At 39.4% G+C, this 20996-nt stretch overlaps 1 protein-coding gene and 1 pseudogene across 1 annotated transcript; both read right to left on the bottom strand.

The window, feature by feature from the left end:
* Positions 1-8279: 8279 nt before the first annotated feature.
* LOC146693582 (spastin pseudogene) lies at positions 8280-10447 on the bottom strand (annotated as a pseudogene).
* A 6106-nt stretch (positions 10448-16553) lies between these two features.
* LOC146693581 (uncharacterized) lies at positions 16554-19909 on the bottom strand. Its single transcript, XM_085478630.1, has 2 exons — positions 19396-19909; positions 16554-19253 (listed from the first exon to the last, which is right to left on the bottom strand). The coding sequence occupies exon 2, from the start codon at positions 19206-19208 to the stop codon at positions 18480-18482; it is 729 nt and encodes a 242-aa protein (XP_085334756.1). The 5' UTR covers positions 19209-19253; positions 19396-19909; the 3' UTR covers positions 16554-18479.
* Positions 19910-20996: the final 1087 nt, after the last annotated feature.

Raw genomic sequence — 20996 nt, 5'->3', positions numbered from 1 at the left:
ATATGTTGGTTAAAGTCCTGCTAAATGTAAGCCAGCAGTAAATGCTAACAAGGACAAACTGATCAAATAAACTCACTGCGTTACTTAGATAAGGTTGTATTTATGGGGATGGAAATTTGTATAATTTGTAGATTTTAGCATGTAAAAAAATGGAGCTATTTTTAAAGGATGACAAAAAATCTAGAAAATGAATGTAATTCATTGACATTATTGTATCATAGTTTGCATTGTTCTGACCAGCAGTGTCCTGCAGCTCCCTGTGAGCACTTAATGAAAGAGGTTATGGTTTAATGTCAGAGCAGAGAACTCACAGTTGTCAAATATGATTTTGCTCTAATATGCACCATGTGGCGCTGTATGTTTTCTGTGATTGGAGGGTAGTGTCACTGCAGCTGTCACCCCAGCCTGCTCTCTGCTCTGCCTCGGGAAAAAAGCAGCAGAGATACAGATGTAATTACTTGACAGAACAGCAACACTGTATGAAAATGTGACAATTTCATAAAACCCACTGCAGCAAGGGTAACAGATGATACAACACACAATACTGTGCACAACTCTTTAGGCACAGATGTTGGCAGCGAAGCATGGTGAAGCATCCCGCTGTTTTAGTTTTTGTTGTTTTGGGGGTTTTTTTGCAGAGAGCATGTCAAAACTAGAGACTAGAACTACAATTAGATCTTTTATCATGCAAAATAATCAGATCGCTTAAGTTCATTCTGTAGCGTGACAATGACCCCAAACAGAGCCAGAGTAATAGCTTCAGAACATGTACTGAATGTGCTTTATTAAAGGGTTTTTATCAGACTGTGATTTACGTTTACTTCACCTTATGTGTTCATTGTTGAGTAAAAGCTATTGATACCAATTATTTTTATACTATATCCTCACTTCACAGTGAGAATCAAAATCTGTTTCTTCTTTCTTTTGTACTAAACATGTTCTCACACTCTGGAGCCATTTTGGTAACATCTCCAGGCACTTATTTGTCCAATTATTTTTAAGCTATATCTATATTAACTTTAATTTCAGTGATCATAAAAGTTATATACTAGAATAAAAACAGTTTTAAAGTTTTAGAATAGAATAGGATAAACCTTTAATACTGCACAGATGAGAAATTTGGGTGTTACCCAGCTCTTATGGCAAGGGGAATATAAAATATAAAATTGAAAAATTTATAAATTATAAAATTTGCTGACTTTGCACCAAAATGGCTCCAGAGTGTGAGAACATGTTTAGTACAAAAGAAAGAAGAAACAGATTTTGGTTCTCACTGTGAAGTGAGGATATAGTATAAAAATAATTGGTATCAATAGCTTTTACTTTTACTTTTACTGTTAGCGCCGGTGTCCTTCTATTATAGTGATACTAAACAAGGCAGGAAATTATATTTTTATTCTACAAAATGAAATGAATGTATCTACTCTGCAGAAGTGTTTGTGAATTTCAACAGATCGATTAGCTTGCTGCATTATATGTATGAACTGCATTTTTATCAGTTGCAGTTTCACCATCTCAGTGCCTAATGCTTCCCTCTTGTGGTGTCATGGTGGTTAGAAATAAATATGATATGTTATATGAAGTATATAATAAAAGCAAAGGCTTCACGTAAAGAGGGATTGGGACAGCTTTTAAGCAGGGTGACCTGCAGTATCCCACTGATTAACAGCCTCAACTGACACGTTCATGATGACTTTTGCTTTGTTCCCATTCCTCAGATCGATTTTCCCTTTATAAGGTTTGCTAAACCAGATGCTATATTTATGCTAAAAGTGGCCATAAAGAGTAAGGTCAGAAGGAGGAAAGGTAATACAGCAATGAAGAATAAAGGCAAAGTCAAAGACCGATTCCAGCTTTAAAAGCTATCTATGTATTTTTTTGTACATAGATTTATATGAAAAAGATGATCTGATTTCTAGCAGCAAAGGGCACATGCAAAAAAGCATTGGCAGGATAAATTCAGTTAAAGGGGAAAATCAGTGCAAAGGTACAGAAAAATACTTATATTAGTTTGGAAATCAACAAGCAAAGAAATCCAGATAGATGTGATTTTTCCCATTCAATAGTACTTTTAATGTTCATAATTAAAAATGCTTTTGATTAATTTTGTCAGTAGGAGTAAAAGTTTGATGATTTTTTTCTCAGTGTTACTGCTCCATTAATAATAAGTGTTTAATAATTAATAATAAGTGAATCCAAGTTTTACCCCAATGTTTCCACCATTCCTCTCACCTAACCCTCATTTCCTCTTCAGGCCTTGCCTTTCAACCACACACACCCTCTACAGCAAATTAACAATATCTGAAAGTCATGTCCTTAAGAAATAAGAGGGGAAAATCGAGTTAAGACCCAACACAGGACCTGAAAGGTGCATCTAGCCCTTCAGCTGATTCATCTACCGTTTGCTGAACCCTTGTCAGAAATTGTTAGAAGAAGAAGAAGCTATTCTTAAGGATGGGAAACTCTTGATTGATGGAATCTTGAATATAGAAAAGTAACAATGGATTTTAATCCACAATGTAATGCCATTGGGAAAGCATGTGATTGGCAAATGCATCATTTTTCAGGATAGCAATGATCCCCAAAATACTGTCAGTACAGTAAAAGCATACCTGGATAGAAAAACATACAATAGAACAGCATCAGTCATGGCTTGGCCTCCCCAGAGCCCAGACCTCAATATTACTGAAGCAGTGTGGGATCATTGTGACACGAGAACGGAACAAAAGGCGGACAACACCCAAAGACGTGCTCTGAATATCCTTCAAGAAGCCTGGAAAACTGTTCCTGTGGAAATGACAAGAAAACTAGAACTGAAGAATAACAGTTACAATGCCAAATATTGACTTTCAAGCTTGTTATATTGTTATAAACTCTATTTTACGTATATTTCCATTTATGTTTGCACATGTTCAATAAAATCATTGCTCCTGAGGCAACGAGGAATGGCTAAAGATTTCTGCCACTACTCCATAACAAACATCAACTAAAAGTGTTTGATAAATGCATTCTATTTGCTTTTTTAAAAATCACAAAGTGAGAGATTTTTTTTCAATTTAAGTGAGCATTATGTTAATGTTTTAAATGTCATGGCATAGGATCAGATCGCTTCAAAGTAAATTATATTTTGAAATGTACAATCCCTTAAACACTGTGTCCTGATCTTGAACTAATAACTACTGAGATCTCAAGTCTACTGCATAATAAGACAAACAGCACCATTTAGAAAATTTCTTTTTATTGCAAGTATTCTTAATGCTTTGATGTTTTGTACAGATTTTCATATTTACAGTGATAATTAGTATTCGTCTAATAAATAATACAACTGAAAGTCATTCTCTAGCCTACATGTTTAAATATTGCACGTGCAAAGTATGTATAATATGTGCTTGTCCAATAGATATGCTGTCTTAGCAGCTATTTACAATGTTACATAAGAAACAAATGTGGGATCCAACCACCATGCTACTAAAGAGACACTGTGCGTTTCCCCTCCAAAACAAACCCTCCACTTCAGTGATGGAGTCATGCAATTATTCTACTGGGGTGAAGACAGTTTAATTACAGCATCACTGCAATAACAGTATCCATCCAAAAAAAAAAAAAACATCAAATAAAATTTTAATTATTTCTAAATAAGAAATTCGTGATAAAACAGTTTTCCAATTAACCACTACATAACAGTAGTGTCTAGTTCTTATTTGGTAGGAAATGTCCACCAGTGCTGTAACGTTTTCAAAAATAATAGTAAAAGAAAAAAAGCATTTTGATGAAAAACTAAACCAGCGTGACCTACTGTACAAGTTTGTTTAGGCTGCTTTTGCAGCAGTGCTCTTTATAAAGTCTCCAGGGTGTGATAGTAATAAATCATCTGTGAATGAAACCTTTTACACGTTTAAAATCACTTTGTCTGCCATAGGCAAGAAATCTGTTCCTATAAATACACCGTTTAATTATGTGTTCGCATTGCAACTGCTGCTCTGCCAGAAGTGTAGGTAGAGCAAAGTCAACCTATACATTATACATATCCTCATATTTGAACATTCAATATCAATATATTTTCCACATATTGTGAATATAACGCTGAGTGTGCAGAGAGGGAGAAACACGCAAACACCGTGACGAGACAAGAGCACAGGCAGTGTGATGTTACTTCACCTCTAGATGGCACTATTGCACAACCTACAACCTTCTGCATCGTTTCACTGGAATGGATGACAAGTACAGTGCAAAAACAATAACAGGAACAAACTGAGTCCGATATGATATACATATTTATGCCAAAAAAAAATGCCCGTTTGATCTTGTGTTTCCATGTAGGAACAGGGAAAAATGTCTATATTGTGTTGTCTGGTTCACCTCGGCAGAGTTCTATGGCTTTGGCAGGAGGGTTGAGAGGAAACAGAAAGGGCCTTTACCGCCTGCACCTGGCATGTTTGTGATGAAGCAGCTGCCTCTACTCCTGCTGAGCCTCCTCCCTGTACCTCTGAACCCGAGTGAGCAGAGAGCACCGACGGTCATGCACACACACAGATACTGTACACTTCAACAGACACTGGAGATACAAATGATGGGCCATTTGCTAAACCTGCAGCACACACTGCTTTCTATGTGAAAGAACCATTCTGTGAGAAAAACTCTACTGCTCATTTGATCTATGACCTCTGAAAAACAGTTCATGATTTCCATTACTATTCAATTATAAAAAAAAAAAAAGTACATTCCCTGGGTTATACAGCACTGATATGCAAAGCTTAATTGTATATCTGTAACTCTAGAACTGCAGTATTTATAGTTTTCTTAGTTTAATATTTCAATTTCATATTCTTCTTCTAAGTATAAAATCCCTTTTGTTATATTTGTCTCGTTAATTTAACTGAAATACACTGAAAATTGCTCACAAATTAAGGTTTATGTGTCAATACAAATGCAGGTTTTATTGCTGGGAGCTTCCCGTGATGCACTGACTATTTCTTCTTCCATGACACTAATGTTTTGTCTTTGCTTCATCATTTATGTACTGTACTGTATCCCCAGTTTTCCAGCGAGGGCTGCGTACATTTTGATTGCATTAACGTTTTTATCCAGCCTTTATGTGCAAGCTTGAGCTGCAAAATTCAAATGTAGTTACTGACAGGCCAAAGTGCAACAGGGAAGAGATTAAATGGGATCAAAGGGAGTGGCATTATAAATTCCTTCCTTCCTGAGATTCAAATCCTCCAATCAAAACGGTGCCAGCAATGCAAAGACAGATTTCTTTAAAGGATTGCACACAATAACAAAGTCAGTCGTTTATTTATTAAAGCACTGTTAATAATTTTAGTTGCTGCTATTTCAAATAAATGTTTGGTACAACAAATTTCTCCGTGTTCTGTCTCAGGCTTTATTCGGGCCCTGGTACTAGAGCTATGGTCTGTTCTTGAGTGCAGCAGTGACGACATCAGAGTGGTCCGTCCCAAACCAACTCCCATTGACCCCACAGATAGGAGTTGCATTAAGGTATTGTATGTATGTGCGTGCGTGTGTGTGTGAGAGAGAGAGGGAGAAGGAGAAACTTCCTGGAGCCCACAATGCCCCAATTTTTAGATATCTACATAATAGTACAGACACAGATCTCTTAGAAGTTTTGCTTTTCCATCATGTTTTTAGCTCACTGGTTACAAAGGTGTTTAAATTGATTAAAATTAAATTGATTCCAATTATTATTAACCCAGGACTCAGAATAGTGGTCCATGTGTTGCTGTGATACCAGCAGCCATGTAGAAAATTCACTTGTGAATATTCATATTTAAGAAACTGGCAATAGTGATTTTGTTAACAAGAAAGGCTTTTTGCTGATTGGTTTATGGGTGTCTGGGCAAATAAGCCTTACTTTCATAAGACTGCATTTTTAGTTATGTTTTTGGCAGAATTTCTCTCAGGAAAGCTTCAACAAGCTCCAGCGTGAGCCTGTCTGTGTGTGTCTGATGCTTGGCCTCTGACAGCAGCCAAGTCATCTCTCTCAGAGAGACTAGCCAAGTGAATACGGACAGCCAGTGATGTGTAAACTGTGTCCTGCCACAGGCGACTTTAAAGTCTGCCTTATCAGTGGGTTATACATATATGCTGAGGTCAAAGGAAAACTAAATATACACACACCAGCACTTTGGTGAATTAACTCGAGTCTTTGCTTTAATCTGTGCTAAGTACAGTAGGAGGTTTGGTAGTACATATGAAGATAAGTTCACACATGCACAGAAACATCAGAAGACACATGAAAGTATAGATATTTCTATTTTAGAAAAAAAAATCCATCGTATCTTGTTTTTTTCTTTACGTTTCTTTGAAGCTGTTTAATATAATCTAAGTTGTAGCTCGTTTGTGCAAGTGTCTCTCTTTTTTTCCTTTGATGCTTTTGATGATATATTTTCCCTGTTCTACCAGACCCAGTGAAAAATGCAGGGAGCTTTCCTGTAGTTTAATATTCTTCAGGCTGCAATAGGTTTCTGCTCAACCACTCTGCTCAGAATATATGTCTTATTCAGTTTTGAGAGTGTGGTAAACCATGTTTTATCTTTGCAATCATAAATTCTTTTTACATTTTGTTTTGCTTTGAATACTACAGATATTATTTGTCATATTATCGGTAGTGTTTGTAGTTGAATAGTGTTATATTATTATTATGTGTTAGGATTTGATCAATCCATGACGTGCACAAATGCATTCACAATGGTCTTTAAAAGCAAATACATTTTTTCTCTCTAACAGCTGCTGTATTTACTTTCCTCTTCAGTCCTTCCTGTACTTGGTCAACCTCCTCTCCTCTTCCCAGTCGGTGTGGCAACTGCTGGGCCGACAGTCTTTGGCCAACAAAAGCGAATACACCCTGAGGGAGATGCCAACCTCCATACCTGTAAGTGTTTTTCTTCTTCTTCTTTTCCACACACTGCAGTTTTTTTTTGTCATCCATCTGAGGGCATGTTTGCACTTTTTATTTGGCCTCCAAACACCACCCACCCATTTGTTTTACTTCAAACGCATTCAAATAAACCCTCTCACACTGAGACTGATATACGTTCTCCACCTTACCCATTGTAAATTTCCACACAGTTTTCGTTTTGCACCCTATCCGGTGCATTCTTGTTCAAAGCCTCTCATTTTACTCCACAGGATTTGATTGACAGACTGATTGCCGTGAATTCGGATGGGAAGATTCATTCTCTCTTCCACTACGAAGAGAGTCACACATTCGGCCTAAGGTGGGATTCATTATTTTTTTCATATTACTTAACATCAGTGGGGAAGTAGACGATATCAGATTATCACCTGGTGACTGCACACACACTTCAGCCTCTGGCAATAGGAGACTGGCATGGTGACGTAATCGGCCTTAAAATGCGGCCTTTAAGGCTGCAGACCCTGAATTGGGATACAGCCTCTGAATCGCTGCATCTTGTAGCTGTGTCGTCTTAAATTGGTCATGTGATTTTGACGCGCCGGCGCGTCCGGCAACCCCAGAGGTTTAACTTAATATTTAAGTGTCTCTTGGTTTTAGACTAGTTGTTTAGTCTAATTTGATGTTTTAAACCAGAAAAGGAAGAAGAGGGCTTAGAATTACAGGTAAGAACTGCTCAGTGGTATGTGATAAACTGTAAATGTAAAGCTTACAGGTCAGTCCTCATGTTTTTAAATCAGATTTTGAGTCTATACATGGCACATTATGCTTTTGCATGTTGTGAAATGTGCTGCAAAACAAACTGAGGTAAACTAACTGGTTTACTGTGATGGATTTAAAGTGCGTGTGACTGGTGCGCAGTGGCTGTGGTGCTCACGGTCAGAGTTCAGTCACAAAGAGGGTAACAGAGATGAATTTAAAGTTAAGGTGATGGTGCTTAGATTCATTCACAGACTGAAACCTTCACACCAACTTTATCCTGTGTCTCTTAGTTTTAGACTAGTTGTTTAGTCTATTTTGATGTTTTAAACCATATCACAGGGTTTTTACTTCACCATTTACGGGGTTTTAACAAGCAAACAAAAGACAGATCGTGATGTTTGAAAATGTTTTGGAAATATTCTTTAAAGATTAGATGTAAAATACGCAGAGGACAAATTCAATTGGTTTATTAGTTTATTACATAAGTTGAAAAAAAGTTAAACAAGTAAATAAAGAAACAACGTAAAAGAAAAGTAAACAAAACAAATCGGTAAATAAAGGAAAATGGTAATAAGAAGGGAAAAAAAAAGAAAAGAGAAAACCCCAACAATCCCCTCTGAGCAAGCACTAGGCGACAGTGGGGAAGAAAAACTGCCTTTAAACGGGCAGAAACTTCCGGCAGAACCAGGCTCACGAGGGGCAGTCAACTGCCGGGACTGGTTGGGGTGAAAAAAGATGAAGGAGAGAGGGAAGAAGTGTTAGGAGAGAAGGGGAGAGGAGAGGTGAAAATTAAGATGGAACAGAGGTGGAGGGAGACGAGGTGACGTCAGCAGTAGAAAAAATAGAAAGAGTAGAAAAAGCAGGAGTGTCCCTCCTCCAGAAGAAGCGGAAACGTTTTTTCTTCTTTTCCATGAGCTTTTCCACGACCACTTTTTTCTCTAGGATGAGGGTTCTCAACTGATCGGTTGTTTCTTCAACTTCCTTCTCAAGTTTCTGGCATCTTTGCTCCATTTCTTTTAATAGATTGCACTTGTCTGTATTTTGCTGTTGTTTTTCCTTGTGCATCTTTTCTAACTGCTCATTTCTTCTTGTGATTTCTTGAAGCTTACGCTGCAGGTCTTCATTTATTTTCTCTTGTTGCTGCTTTTGTGCAAGCATTTCAGCGTTTTCACACTTCAAGTTGTCTGAGTTCAACAACATCTCATTAATGACCTCTGAGTGTTTTTTCGCCATTTCATTGATCCTACGCTGCATCTTTGAACATCGTTTTTCCAATACTTCTCCTTCCAGTTCAGGTGTTCTGTCCTTCATTGTATTAATTTGTTCAGTTGTAGATTTCTTCTCTCCAAGTCCTGGAGAATACGTTTTTTTTCTTTTTCCTGTTGCTCTTTCTCTTGAAGAAGCTCTTTATTTTTGCACTCTGTTTCATCCAGCCTGACTGGATTTGGATTTATTGAAGAAGGACCACCAAAATCTTTGTTCTATTTGGTGTACATGTTAAGAGTTGCTGGACTAACAGTTGGTTTGATTTGCTTCAGAGAATCCTCAAAGTCTTTTATCTTAATGTTGCGCACCTCAGCAGCAGCTATAACACGGACTTGTTCTGGTGCCAACTCTCTTATTGGGCCAAGTGCAGCATCTTTGGCTAATGCTGTCAAATCGCTCCCTGAATATCCTTCAGTCACTTTTGCAAGACAGGACAGTTCGTCTTGGCTCAGTGGACTCCCGTGCGTTCCCAAAAGATTTTTCAGCAGCGTAAATCTTGTCTTCTCATCGGGTAAGGTCACATATACTCTTTTTGCAAAGCGCCTTAATATTGCTTCATCGAGCTCCTGGGGCCTGTTCGTTGCTCCCATTACAAGTACTCTGTCATCCTTTCCTGACTGCAACCCGTCAAACTCAATGAGGAACTCAGTTTTTAAACGGCGAGAGGCGTCGTGCTCCCCCTCCCTCCTTTGACAGAGCAAGCCGTCCACTTCATCGATGAAGATTACTGAGGGCTGTCTCTCTCTTGCAACTGCAAAGAGTGCTCGTACGAGCTTCTCGCCTTCTCCCACATATTTGGAGGTCAAACTAGCAGCACTGATGTTGAAGAATGTTGCATTAGACTCTGCAGCAACTGCTTTGGCGAGCATGGTCTTCCCATTTCCTGGTGGGCCAAATAAAAGCAAGCCACGTGCAGGAGCTCTCAGACCAGTAAAGAGATCAGGTCTTAAGGCAGGAAGGATGACAATTTCTTGAAGTGCTTGCTTTGCCAGATCCTGCCCTGCGATGTCATCAAATGACACAGTCGCTCCACTGTATACAATTTCATTTGTAATTAAGCTGACCAGTTTACTGTCCACATTCTTTTTCATATCCCTCTTCGGGGGCTGTTTCACAGCTGCCGGTCTTCCATTCTGAGTTTTTCCCACCCGAGCGGTTTTCTTTGCATCAGTTATTCTTAATGGAGGTCTTACAGAAGTGGAGGGTCTGATGGTGGTGGAAACACCTGCGGGTTGACTTTTAGGAACTGACTTTGGCTTACTTGCAATTGTTTTGGTCGACATTTCTCTTGCGCGACTTCCCCCCTGTTCACAGTCATAACACGGTAAACTAGTCATAAACGAAAACGTTTAGGCTATTTATCGCATTTAAAGGTCTTTCTTTGGGACAACGTCACAGAACACAGAAACGTCACAGGGCTTTGGAGCGTGATGTTACAGAGGTTTACAAATACTTTCAAATATAGCTCTGGTCGAACGTTTGAAGGCTGCGAACAAACTGACTAAAACTTGCTGCTCCTGACCCCTATTTATAGAAAAACTTCAAAGGCTCAAAGGCATGTGCTTGTGACATCATCACATGTCCTTGTGACATCATCACATGTCCTTGTGACATCATCACTCTTCATGAATCAGATTGTCACATGACATTTTAGAATGGGGATGTTTTTTTTTAAACCGTTTTCTAATTTAACCCTCTGTGGTCCAGGGTATAATTGGCCGTTCTTGACTATTTTTGATTTTACCTCTATATTTCACCTTTAAAATATGTTTTTCTTGCCTTATTTGGCACCATTATTTTCAGCACAACCTCAAATATCTGAAATTTGAGTTATTGTTTTCATTTTGGTATACTATATTAGCACAGTTGATCTAAATTAATAACACAATAAATTGTGTGTGCATCTCCTGTTTTGTCATGGTTGTATGTCCCGGTTCGTGACAGGCTGCATGAGCTCATCTGGTGGGAGTGTAGTACTGTAGTATTTCAGGCATAAAAACGTGGTTTTCACAGACCTTGTCACAGGGTCTGAGTCTAAGATTTTTTTTTCACATTCTGTCTCTCACAGTTGAAGTGTACCTCTGGTGCAAATTACTGACCTCTGTCATCATTTTAGGTGGGGGAACTTGCACAATCGGTGGTTGACTAAATACTTTTTTGCCCCACTGTACCTATGAAAATATACTCACTGTATATATATATAATCAAAGCATTTCTTTAGCAAAGTGCACATACTAGCCCTTTTTAAGTTCATTGACATATGTGCACTCAAACAGGCCCAATGAGATTGAGGGTTATACCCCAATTATTTGTGTTAGGTTTGTAAGCTTTTCCAAATGAATACAGAAAATCAGCAAAACCACCATAAAGAAAGCTTATTTAAATAAAGCTGATATTGGGAGAACAAAGCCCAAGGGGTGGAAAATGAGTAAAAAACCTGTGAAGCAGAGAATAACATGAGGGACTGTTGCAGAGCGCATGAGTGAAACAAGCTCACAGATGAGCTGACAAAGATTGGCAGAAATCACTTTAGAGCAGCCGGGTAATAAGGAACAGGTGAACATAGAGTGGAGCAGATAATTACGAGCAAAAACCCAAACAAATACTTTCAGACAATCCTAAAGCTCTTATTTAGTTGCATAGAGCCATGTGTGAACATTTTGTCTTTACATTTTGCTTCCAAGGAACCGAACTGTCTTTTAATTCTGTAATTTATTTCACGTTCTTCAGGCTTTCTGAAGCTCCTTCAAATTTTTCTTTGGACATCATTTTATTATAATTTTCAGTGCAGTCCTTTATTTGTTTGTTCCTATGAATCATTCACACATAATAAAGGCACCTAACTCAAGGGACAAATTCGTTACTGGCACATTACCAGCAGCTTGTCACAAATACACAATTTGTTTCCTGCACAAAAAATGACAACGATAACACACCAGCAAGGTGATTACCAAAGAGCTATTAGCCAAAAACTTGACATATGTCAAGAAACTAAACAAGTAGAGGACAAAAGAACTGGCAGCTTAAATAAAAACATCTACAGCAGACGAACAGAATTTGAAAGTTGTGTCCTTAAGAAATAACACAAAACTGACACACAACCTGAGAGATGCATCTGGCATCTTATGTTTGCAAGTTTCAGTAAACTGCTGCATCTATTTCCCATTTTCCTAGCAAAATACAAAGACATGATGGCTTATTAGCTCATCCTATCCTAAATAACCACTAATGTATGCCAACTATTGTCACTGCTACACTATCAAAAGCTGAAAACAAACATAAAAAACATACAAATTCATCACCACAACAACACAGTTGATAAATAAAGAAATACAGAAGCACACATGCAAATAGAGAGATGACATAAAAGTTCTCACTCAGCTCCCTGCGGTGCTGTTTTAAGCTCCAACTCACTCTAAACAACACCAACGGGGGTCTACTGCTTCCTGAGCATCAACGACCGCGCCACCTTTTTAAGATAAGATAAGATAAGATAAGATAAGATAAGATAAGATAAGATAAGATAAGATAAGATAAGATAACCTTTATTAGTCCCACACGTGGGAAATTTGTTTTGTCACAGCAGGAAGAGGACAGTGCAAAGGTTATTCACTAGTTTCAGTTTTATAATAATATAAAACTTAATTATATAATTATATTCAGGTTACATGACACTTATTGTATAAGATAATTATTTCTGGGATGCTGAATGACAATTTGATGTGTATTTTGTTGCTTTCAGTAGAAATCCTGCTGATGACTCAGTGGATTTTAGATGGAAATTCTGTGTTTCACTCACTATAAACCATCTTCTAATCAGAGGGCGAAAAAGCCACTCTTCTTATTTGGTATTAGCTGAAGAAAATATTTAATCTATACTGACCGTCATCGCTGTTGTCGTCCACCAGGATGACCTCCTTGAGCAAGTGTGTGATTGACAGCTGAGTGGACTGAGCGCAGGATCACCGACAGAGCCTCGTTGACGAAGATGAAGATGAGGGAGATTTGGGGAAGGTCTCTTGAGTAGCTGACCTTTCTACATCTGTAGAAAGACACGACACAACACCTGTAAACTACTTGCATTAAGTAATACGAGGTGCCAGTGGAGCACTAGAGTGATGGTTTGGGAAAAGTAGTCTACAAAGTTATACAATTAAAAAGACAATCATGATTTTGTATTGATGAGCCCATTTACCATGATTTCTAACATTTCTGATCAATTGAATGTTGTATTAAATAACAAGGAATATGCCTTTCTTTTTAAAAAATGAGGACATTTCTCAGTGAACCTTAATTTTTGAGTGCTCGCATATTTAATTTTGAATTTGTAAAAAAGACTAAACTACCTCCATAGAGCTGCTGACGTCTTGTTCAATGGGGCTGAAAGGCAGAGCAAGTGCTGCTTCCTGTTCAACTATAATCACAAGGATTTATTTTCCACATTGGCCTTTTAACTGCATGTGCTGTTTCAGATAGAAACCCTATTTTAAACTTGTTTTGTTTAAACAGCTCTAATGAAGCGGAAAGCGGCAGGGTGAGGCTTTGGCTCTAAGTTTAGCACATGTGGGAAAGGAAGGGGCTTCTTTTATTGTCTCCTTTTCACGTCTTTTTTTCTTTTATCGATTATCTTATTTCCTCTGTGAAATAATAGCTAATTAGAAGTTATTCTATAACAAATCCAGTGTTTTCAATTCACGAGGTTGGAGAACACTTTTTTAGGGTTTTTGGCAGGAAACCATTAGAAAACAGAAGGCAACATTAACAAGATTAACCACGAAGAACTGGGACATTTGTCACCTTTTTTCTCCTTCTGATACAATATTGCAAAAGTCTTGAGGCATCCTCATTTCGTTATATTCTGCTGGGAAAATGGGAAATAGGCAGAGCAATTCACTGAAACGTGCAAACATAAATGGAAATACAGTACATAAGGCAAAAATGTACTTGAAAGTCAATATTTGGTATGGCCACCTTTACTATCGAACATAGCCTGGACTCTCTCTTTCCGGAACACACTGCTTTAATAAATGTTGAGGTCTGGGCTCTGGGGAGGCCAATCCATGACTGATCTAGGTATACGTTTACTGCATTCACCGTGTGTTTGGGATCATTGTCGTAATGAATAAAAATATGCCTTTTCCAACTAGATGCTTTTCAGCTGGGACTGCATGATTAATGAAAATCTTAATATCTGGTTCATATTTCCATCAGCTTTCTCAAGATTCCCAACACCACTGGCAGAGCCTTCATCGTGTTTTACAGATGGATGTAAACACCCTCTGTTGGAGTCATATCAACAATTATTTGAACCAAAAATGTCAAATATGAATTCATAATGCTGTAAGACCTGTTGCCACTGATATAGTCCAGTTCTCGTGTAATTTACCATACCTCAGCCTTTTCTCCCTGTTTCTCTTCACTAAAAATGGCTTCCTGACAGCCTTCCACTGAGACCGTTTCTGATGAGGCTTCAGCAAACAGCAGATGGATCCATTAAAGGGCCAGTGCATCTCTCAGGTACTTCAAGTCTTTGCTTTTCTTTATATTTTTCTACATCTTAAGGACATGATTTCCAGATACAGTTCATCTGCTGTACAGAGTTATTTAGTCCTGCTACTTTTCCGGTTTCCTCAATTTTTTTAAGGACTCACAGCACGCCAGATTTTTGGGAACCACCTAGTTGGTTCAAAATGTTATTTTTACCTATCAGATTTTGTTATCTTTTAGATTCTTAAAGTGCTATGCTGTGGTGTGCTGGGGGAGCAGCACAGCAAAGAAGGACTCATCCAGGCTGGAAAAACTGATCAGGAAGGCTAGCTCTGTGGTCGGCATGAAGCTGGACACCCTGGTGACAGTGGCAGAGAAAAGGACACTAAAGAAACTGATGGACATTATGGACAATGCCAGGCATCCTCTGCACACGGCCATTAACAACCAGAAGAGTCTGTTCAATGACAGGTTGCTTCTCCCCAAGACAAGAACTAACAGACTTAAAAACTCCTTTGTCCCACACGCCATCAGACTGTTTAACTCCTCTCTGGAGGGGAGAGGGAGGGGAAACAGGAGGACAAAGGAGGGGGGAACAACTAAGCTGTAGTGCCTCTTCACCTCACTGTGCAATACCTTTTGTGCAATACTTTTGTAAATAGTCAACAGTGCAATAGACCTCAATACTCGATACTTTGGGAGCCATAAACATCATTAGACCAGTGCACATATTGGTAAATGGACTGGTTCTTATATAGCGCTTTTCTACTCTTCTGAGCACTCAAAGCGCTTTACACAACTTGTGCATTCACCCATTCACACCCATTCGCACAAGCACATTGTTCTAGGTGCTTTCTAAGTAACATTCACACACATTCATACTCCGATGGATGCATCGGAGAGCAATTTGGGGTTAATATCTTGCCCAAGGATATTTGGCATGCAGACTGGGGGAAGCCAGGAATCGAACCACCAATCTTCCGATCAGCAGATGACCTGCTCTACCGCCTGAGCTACAGCCACCCCCTTATTGTCTCTATTGTGCTCTGTCTTGGTTGTTGAGTTGACTAATGTGGAAATAAAATTTATCCAGCAGTAAACCTGAGTTTGCGGTGAGGGAAGCATCTTGTACAGTACAGCACTTTCCAGCAGGAACTTCGATAGAATGTAAAATAAAACATTTTGTGTATTTTAAAATGACATTCAGTGTGTTTTTGTTGTTGCTGCACTAATCAACCACTTACTACTAACTGCAATGGTAGTTTATTGGATTGGAAAGTGTGGCGATGCTCGCCACCTGGTCTCCCTTCTTGCTTGTTGGTGTGGGCAGGTCTCATTTGTAGGTGCTGAAGAGCTGCTGTGGCTCATTTCCATCAGTGGCACTGGCAATACCTGGGCTCATTCTGTCAGTGAGGTAGTTGAAAAACCCCAGTTGGGTAAAGCGTTTGGGGGTTTTTGTTAACAGACATGCTTATCTATTTAGTTGGTGTTATTTTTTTCAGCTAAATTTTTTAGTGCAATTAGCACTTTCAGCATCAATCCATAGCAATGTGTTGTATTTTTCACATTGTCTGTGTGTAAAATACATATGTAAGCATAGATTACACAAAGGATCCTGCACGCCAAGCTGGATACAAATAGAAATCCCTGGAAACAATTCTTTCTGCGCTTAAGAGCAGCTTCCTATTGCAACGCTGGAGGATTTGTCACCATTACTGGATACGCTGCAGAAGCACAGCAAAGCAGTGACTGTGTGGAGTCGAAAACTATTACACCAACTACACTACACAGTCACCCACATTACCCCAATCACTGGCGTGTTTACACAACAGAGACGCTGAGTCTTTGTTACGGGCGCCAGCCACTGTGGCCTCGTTGTGTGGACACAGAGAGACCTTGCTGTGACTCGCGTCTTCCCTGCTGTGGATTTCTGGAAACCGCGCTTAAAGAAAGCACAAGACTTCTTTCGTAAAATGTGCCTTCCTGAACTTGTTGGGAAATACTTCTCGAAACAACGTGCTGCTCTAAATAGCCTGTAATGTTTCATGTTGTGGTTAAAGATTGATGACAGCTGTGTGGTGCGATGTAAATAGTTTGCATTTCATTTTTATGTGATTGCTGTGTACATGTGAATAGATCTATAATAAAGAAAAACAAACAAATATACTATTCTTTTTTGTTTTATTAAAACAACTTCACACAAAGTACAACTATTTACAATGTACAGTACATCCAAAAGAACAGCTTTAAGAATACTCAACAGGAGCAAGTGTCATTTGGCCCTGGTTTGACAACAACACTGGGGCACATATTAACAAAAACACAGCAAACCTTAACGATCTTATCAAGAAGTGTTGTGTCTTCAGCCTCACATGATAAGAGTAATCAGACTGTGTGTAACATTTTGAACTTGTTGCGCAAACTACCTATTACTCGCTCAACATGAATTCTCAGGTGGGCAATTGCTCTCGTTTGTTCAACGTCCCTTGCATCAAGTTGACAGTAGCCTTTTGTGAAAGCTGGAATCTTGACCTCCGCACACATCATTCCTACAGCATCTCTGATGTCAAAGCCTCTGTCAGCCAATACTACGTCCCCTGGTAACAGCTTTTGAAGAATGCCACATCTCTCTATGATGTGTTTATCTGATGCACGACTAGGGCTGGGCCATATTATACCATTCACGGTAATACCGGTATAATGTTAGGCAACGATAGGAAAATGAAATATCGCGATAGAATGGGAGTAAAACGCGCATGCGCAGTGCCTTTGTTTTCATACGCACATGGCCGATTGTTGAGTGAAACAGATGAACCAGAATTGGTTTGTAAAAATGGTGCAACTTCCGTGATGTGGAACTGGTTTGGTGTTTGTCTGTCAGATACACGACAAAGCACATTTTTTTGCAGAACATGCAAGCGGTCGTCGTTATTGTCGTATTTGTCGGACTAAGATGCTCTTAAATCTGGGAGTAATCTGGGTCCTAAACTCCGTATGCTTCAGGTCAAACAACACTGCAGCATCACTGAGAGTTAAAAACTGTCTAAATTCTTTCATCTTTAGTAAAACGATCAGCATTGCTGCTTTACCAGGTGTAACTATAAAGTTTAACTTCCATGAAAACAAAAAGTTATTACATTTAATGGAGTTAGAAGTTAGCAGGAAGCTAGCGGAAGTTAGCTCGCTAGTTTCGCTAGTTACCTAAGCATGATTTAGCATGTTCTGACTGAGAGATTTCTGAAAAAAATCAAACGTACAGCTCTGCTATCACTTCCAACATAAATGAAGACAGGAAACTAAACAGCAGTGACGTTTGTAGGGTTACTGAAGTTGGGCTAGCTGGTATATAATGATGTGCTACGTGATCGCTAGCGACACAGCTATGTTAGCATAACATAAACAGTGAAGCTGGAGGACGAACACTAACACTTTTCCACTTATAAAAGTTAACGTGAAGGTTCTTCATGGTTAGAGACAAATGCAATCGCATGGCAGGATGCTGTAAACGGACCAAACTTCAGTCAGGAGAACAACTGAGATAATCTATCCACAATACCAGGTTAGTCATTAATATACTGCAACAACATGGGAATAGAGCAGCTGCCAGAGAATTCAACATTAATGAATCAATGGTACAGAAGTGGAGGAAGCAAGAAGAATGAGTTTAATAAAGTTTGATTTATCTGACTGCTTTGTTTCGCTTAATGTGCCTTATAATCCCGTGCACCTTATGGTCCGAAAAATGCGTACTGCACACTGCAGTTTAATGTTGCAAAGCACCTCTTTTTAACTTCAGTGGATATTATACATGGTTATGCTCAGGATATGTCAGCCCATTTCTACTGGAAATGCCTTTTGGTTAAACTTTCAGCAAGGAATTTGCATTTGCACTGTTACATTTTTATAAAGCTTTAATGTACATAAAAACCAGCTTCTTGTTTAGGTGAAAATAAATGGAAGGTTGTCTTTTTGCGCTAGTAATGTTGTGGAGTTGTATTTTGTCTCGCATCAATTATATCGTCGGTTATATCGTTATCGCAAATTTTCAAATATATATCGTGATAAATATTTTTGGCCATATCGCCCTGCTCTATGCACGACCCCCCCATCCCCTGGAAATGAAAGAAATAGCTCCATGGGGTGTAATCCCGATGAGGTATTTTATGGTCTGTGTACCCTTGTAATGAGAGTATGTTTGTGCGCGTGCCTTTAAATTAGATGGTCTTTCTGTTCGAATCTCAAAACAGTCAACAATGATTGCTACTCGTTTTCCAAAAGTTTCAGTAAACTGTGGAGGCATTGTCGCCTGCAGACAGTGCCTCTCAGGCCAGTGCACCAGTGCTCCTAAGTGGGCATACAAAACATCAATGGTATCGGTGAAGACAGAAGACAGTGTTTTGTGCGACACATGGAATAGATGACAAAGATGCTGGACTGGAAGATCAAGTCTCAGACGCATTAGTGTGAGTAAGAGCATTTGGAAACCTGTCAGTTTCTTCGGTATTGGCAGGAAATCTTTGACAGTGTTGAAGAGGGACATTAAGACTGCATAACAATATAGTCCAGTGTAATATCTTACTTTTTCGGTATCGTCCTTTAAGAAAGTTTCATTCAGCTCTGTCTTTTGCAACTGTGCTCGAAGCAGTCTGTTCTCCTCCAACAGCCGGTTTATTTCTGCTCTGCCCTGTTGACTGCACACACAGTCCTTCGTCTGCCCTTCAGCTTCCGTGACGCTGTCACTCCCATCACCACTGTCCACATTTGCAGCTGGTACGTCAACCTCCACTTGTCCAACACAACTGCTGTCCACTGCCTCCATGACATGGTTGTTGTTCTTCTGTCAGACCTTCATCGATCATCAAGCCTGTAAGATAAAAAATAGTGCATAGACTTAAGGTTAATGTACACCAATATTCCAATGACAGGTGTGTGATTCATCTTTAAGTTATGTGCGGATTAGTGTACCATAAGAGCAATTTAGTATGTTTTCAGAGGGGGGTGTTTACCTGCAATGGGTGCTCTTTTTCGCTTCCGTTGCATACGCCTTGCGTGCCGGTCCGAGTCTGACACAGGTTTGTCGTCGTGCCCCATGTGCAGTGTTGGTGCCCAGTCTGGATTTGTTACATCCATTTCATATGCTGGTTTGCCTGCAATAATGCCAAATCAAAAGCTACTCAGTCGACATGACGTGGTTCTGCAGCATCACACATTAGCATGTTTTATCTCATTATCTATGACCGCAGCGCATTGAAAAAAACCCCACTAAAAGCCTTTTGGTTTGGTCCTTTTACAGCATCCTGCCATGCGATTACATTTGTTCCTGACCACCGAGAACACTCACGTTAACTTTTATCGAGTGGAAAAAAAGTTAGCGTGTTTATATTGTGCTAACATAGCTGTGTTACTAGCGGTCACGTAGCACATCATTATATACCAGCTAGCCCAACTTCAGTAACCCTACAAATCAATCAATCAAGCTTTATTTATAAAGCACTTTTCATACAGAAAAAATGTAGCACAAAGTGCTTTACATAGTTAAAAGCAGCCCACCCCACCCTCCAACTCACTCCCCACACTCTCAATACACATATATCCCCCCACCCCCACCCACACACACACATACACACACGCGCACACTTAAAGAGTAAAAATTGGGCTGGGCTCGCATGAGCCAAGTGAGGAAACATTATAACAGAGAGCCGTCTGCACCGGGAGCCGGTCACAGACCGCAGCCTCCGGGCTGGGCACACAGCCGGAGGGAGGCCAAGGAGCCCCCCAACCAGGCTGAGAGGACCCCAGAGACCAGCAGCCACGGTCAATAACAGCCCCGGTGCAGAGAGCGCCCTCCGAGGAAACACTGGAGATATGACGCAATACGATATATACAGGGTAAAATGATAAAATAAATAAGAACAGGATACAATATAAATATAAATATAAATAGAGTAAGAAGATTAAAAAATGAATAAGAATAAAATCAAAAAATATTAGGTAAATCCTAAATTAATAATAGAATAACAGGATAGAATAAATAAGCATAAAAAATAAATAAACGCTAAGTAAAAGCTAAATTAAAAAGGTGGGTCTTGAGCCTGTTCTTAAAAACATGTACGTTCTCTGCGGCCCTGAGCTCCTCCGGCAGGCTGTTCCACAGACGAGGACCATACCACTGAAAAGCTGCCTCTCCGTGAGTATGTGTCCTGACTTTAGGGACAATCAAAAGGCCAGTACCAGAGGACCTCAGGGTCCGCGAGGGTTCGTATGGTAAAAGCAGATCTGAGAGATAAGAAGGCCCAAGACCATTAAGACATTTAAAAACCAATAAAAGAACTTTAAAATCGATCCTGAAACACACGGGGAGCCAATGCAGCGATTCTAAAACCGGTGTAATGTGGGCCCGCCCTCTGGTCTTCGTCAGCACACGAGCTGCCGAGTTTTGCAAGAGTTGTAAAGTTGAAATATTCTTCTTAGGAAGACCAGAGAGCAGGGCATTACAGTAATCAATGCGACTGGCAATAAAAGCATGCATCAGCATCTCCGTGTTGGCCCGAGAGAGAATAGGGCGGACTCTGGCTATATTTTTTAGATGATAAAATCCAATTTTGGT

Source organism: Copadichromis virginalis, linkage group LG14, assembly GCF_057382275.1.
Source record: "Copadichromis virginalis isolate Kocher_CV1m ecotype Utaka linkage group LG14, C_Virginalis_male_GT1.1, whole genome shotgun sequence".
Lineage (NCBI taxonomy): Eukaryota > Metazoa > Chordata > Actinopteri > Cichliformes > Cichlidae > Copadichromis > Copadichromis virginalis.
The sequence above is the reverse complement of the archived record's forward strand: the minus strand, read 5'-3'. Positions and strand labels throughout refer to the sequence as shown.

Bases quoted from the DNA above. Each gene is read 5' to 3' on its own strand.
- LOC146693581 (XM_085478630.1), bottom strand. From the start codon at position 19,208: ATGGAGGCAGTGGACAGCAGTTGTGTTGGACAAGTGGAGGTTGACGTA.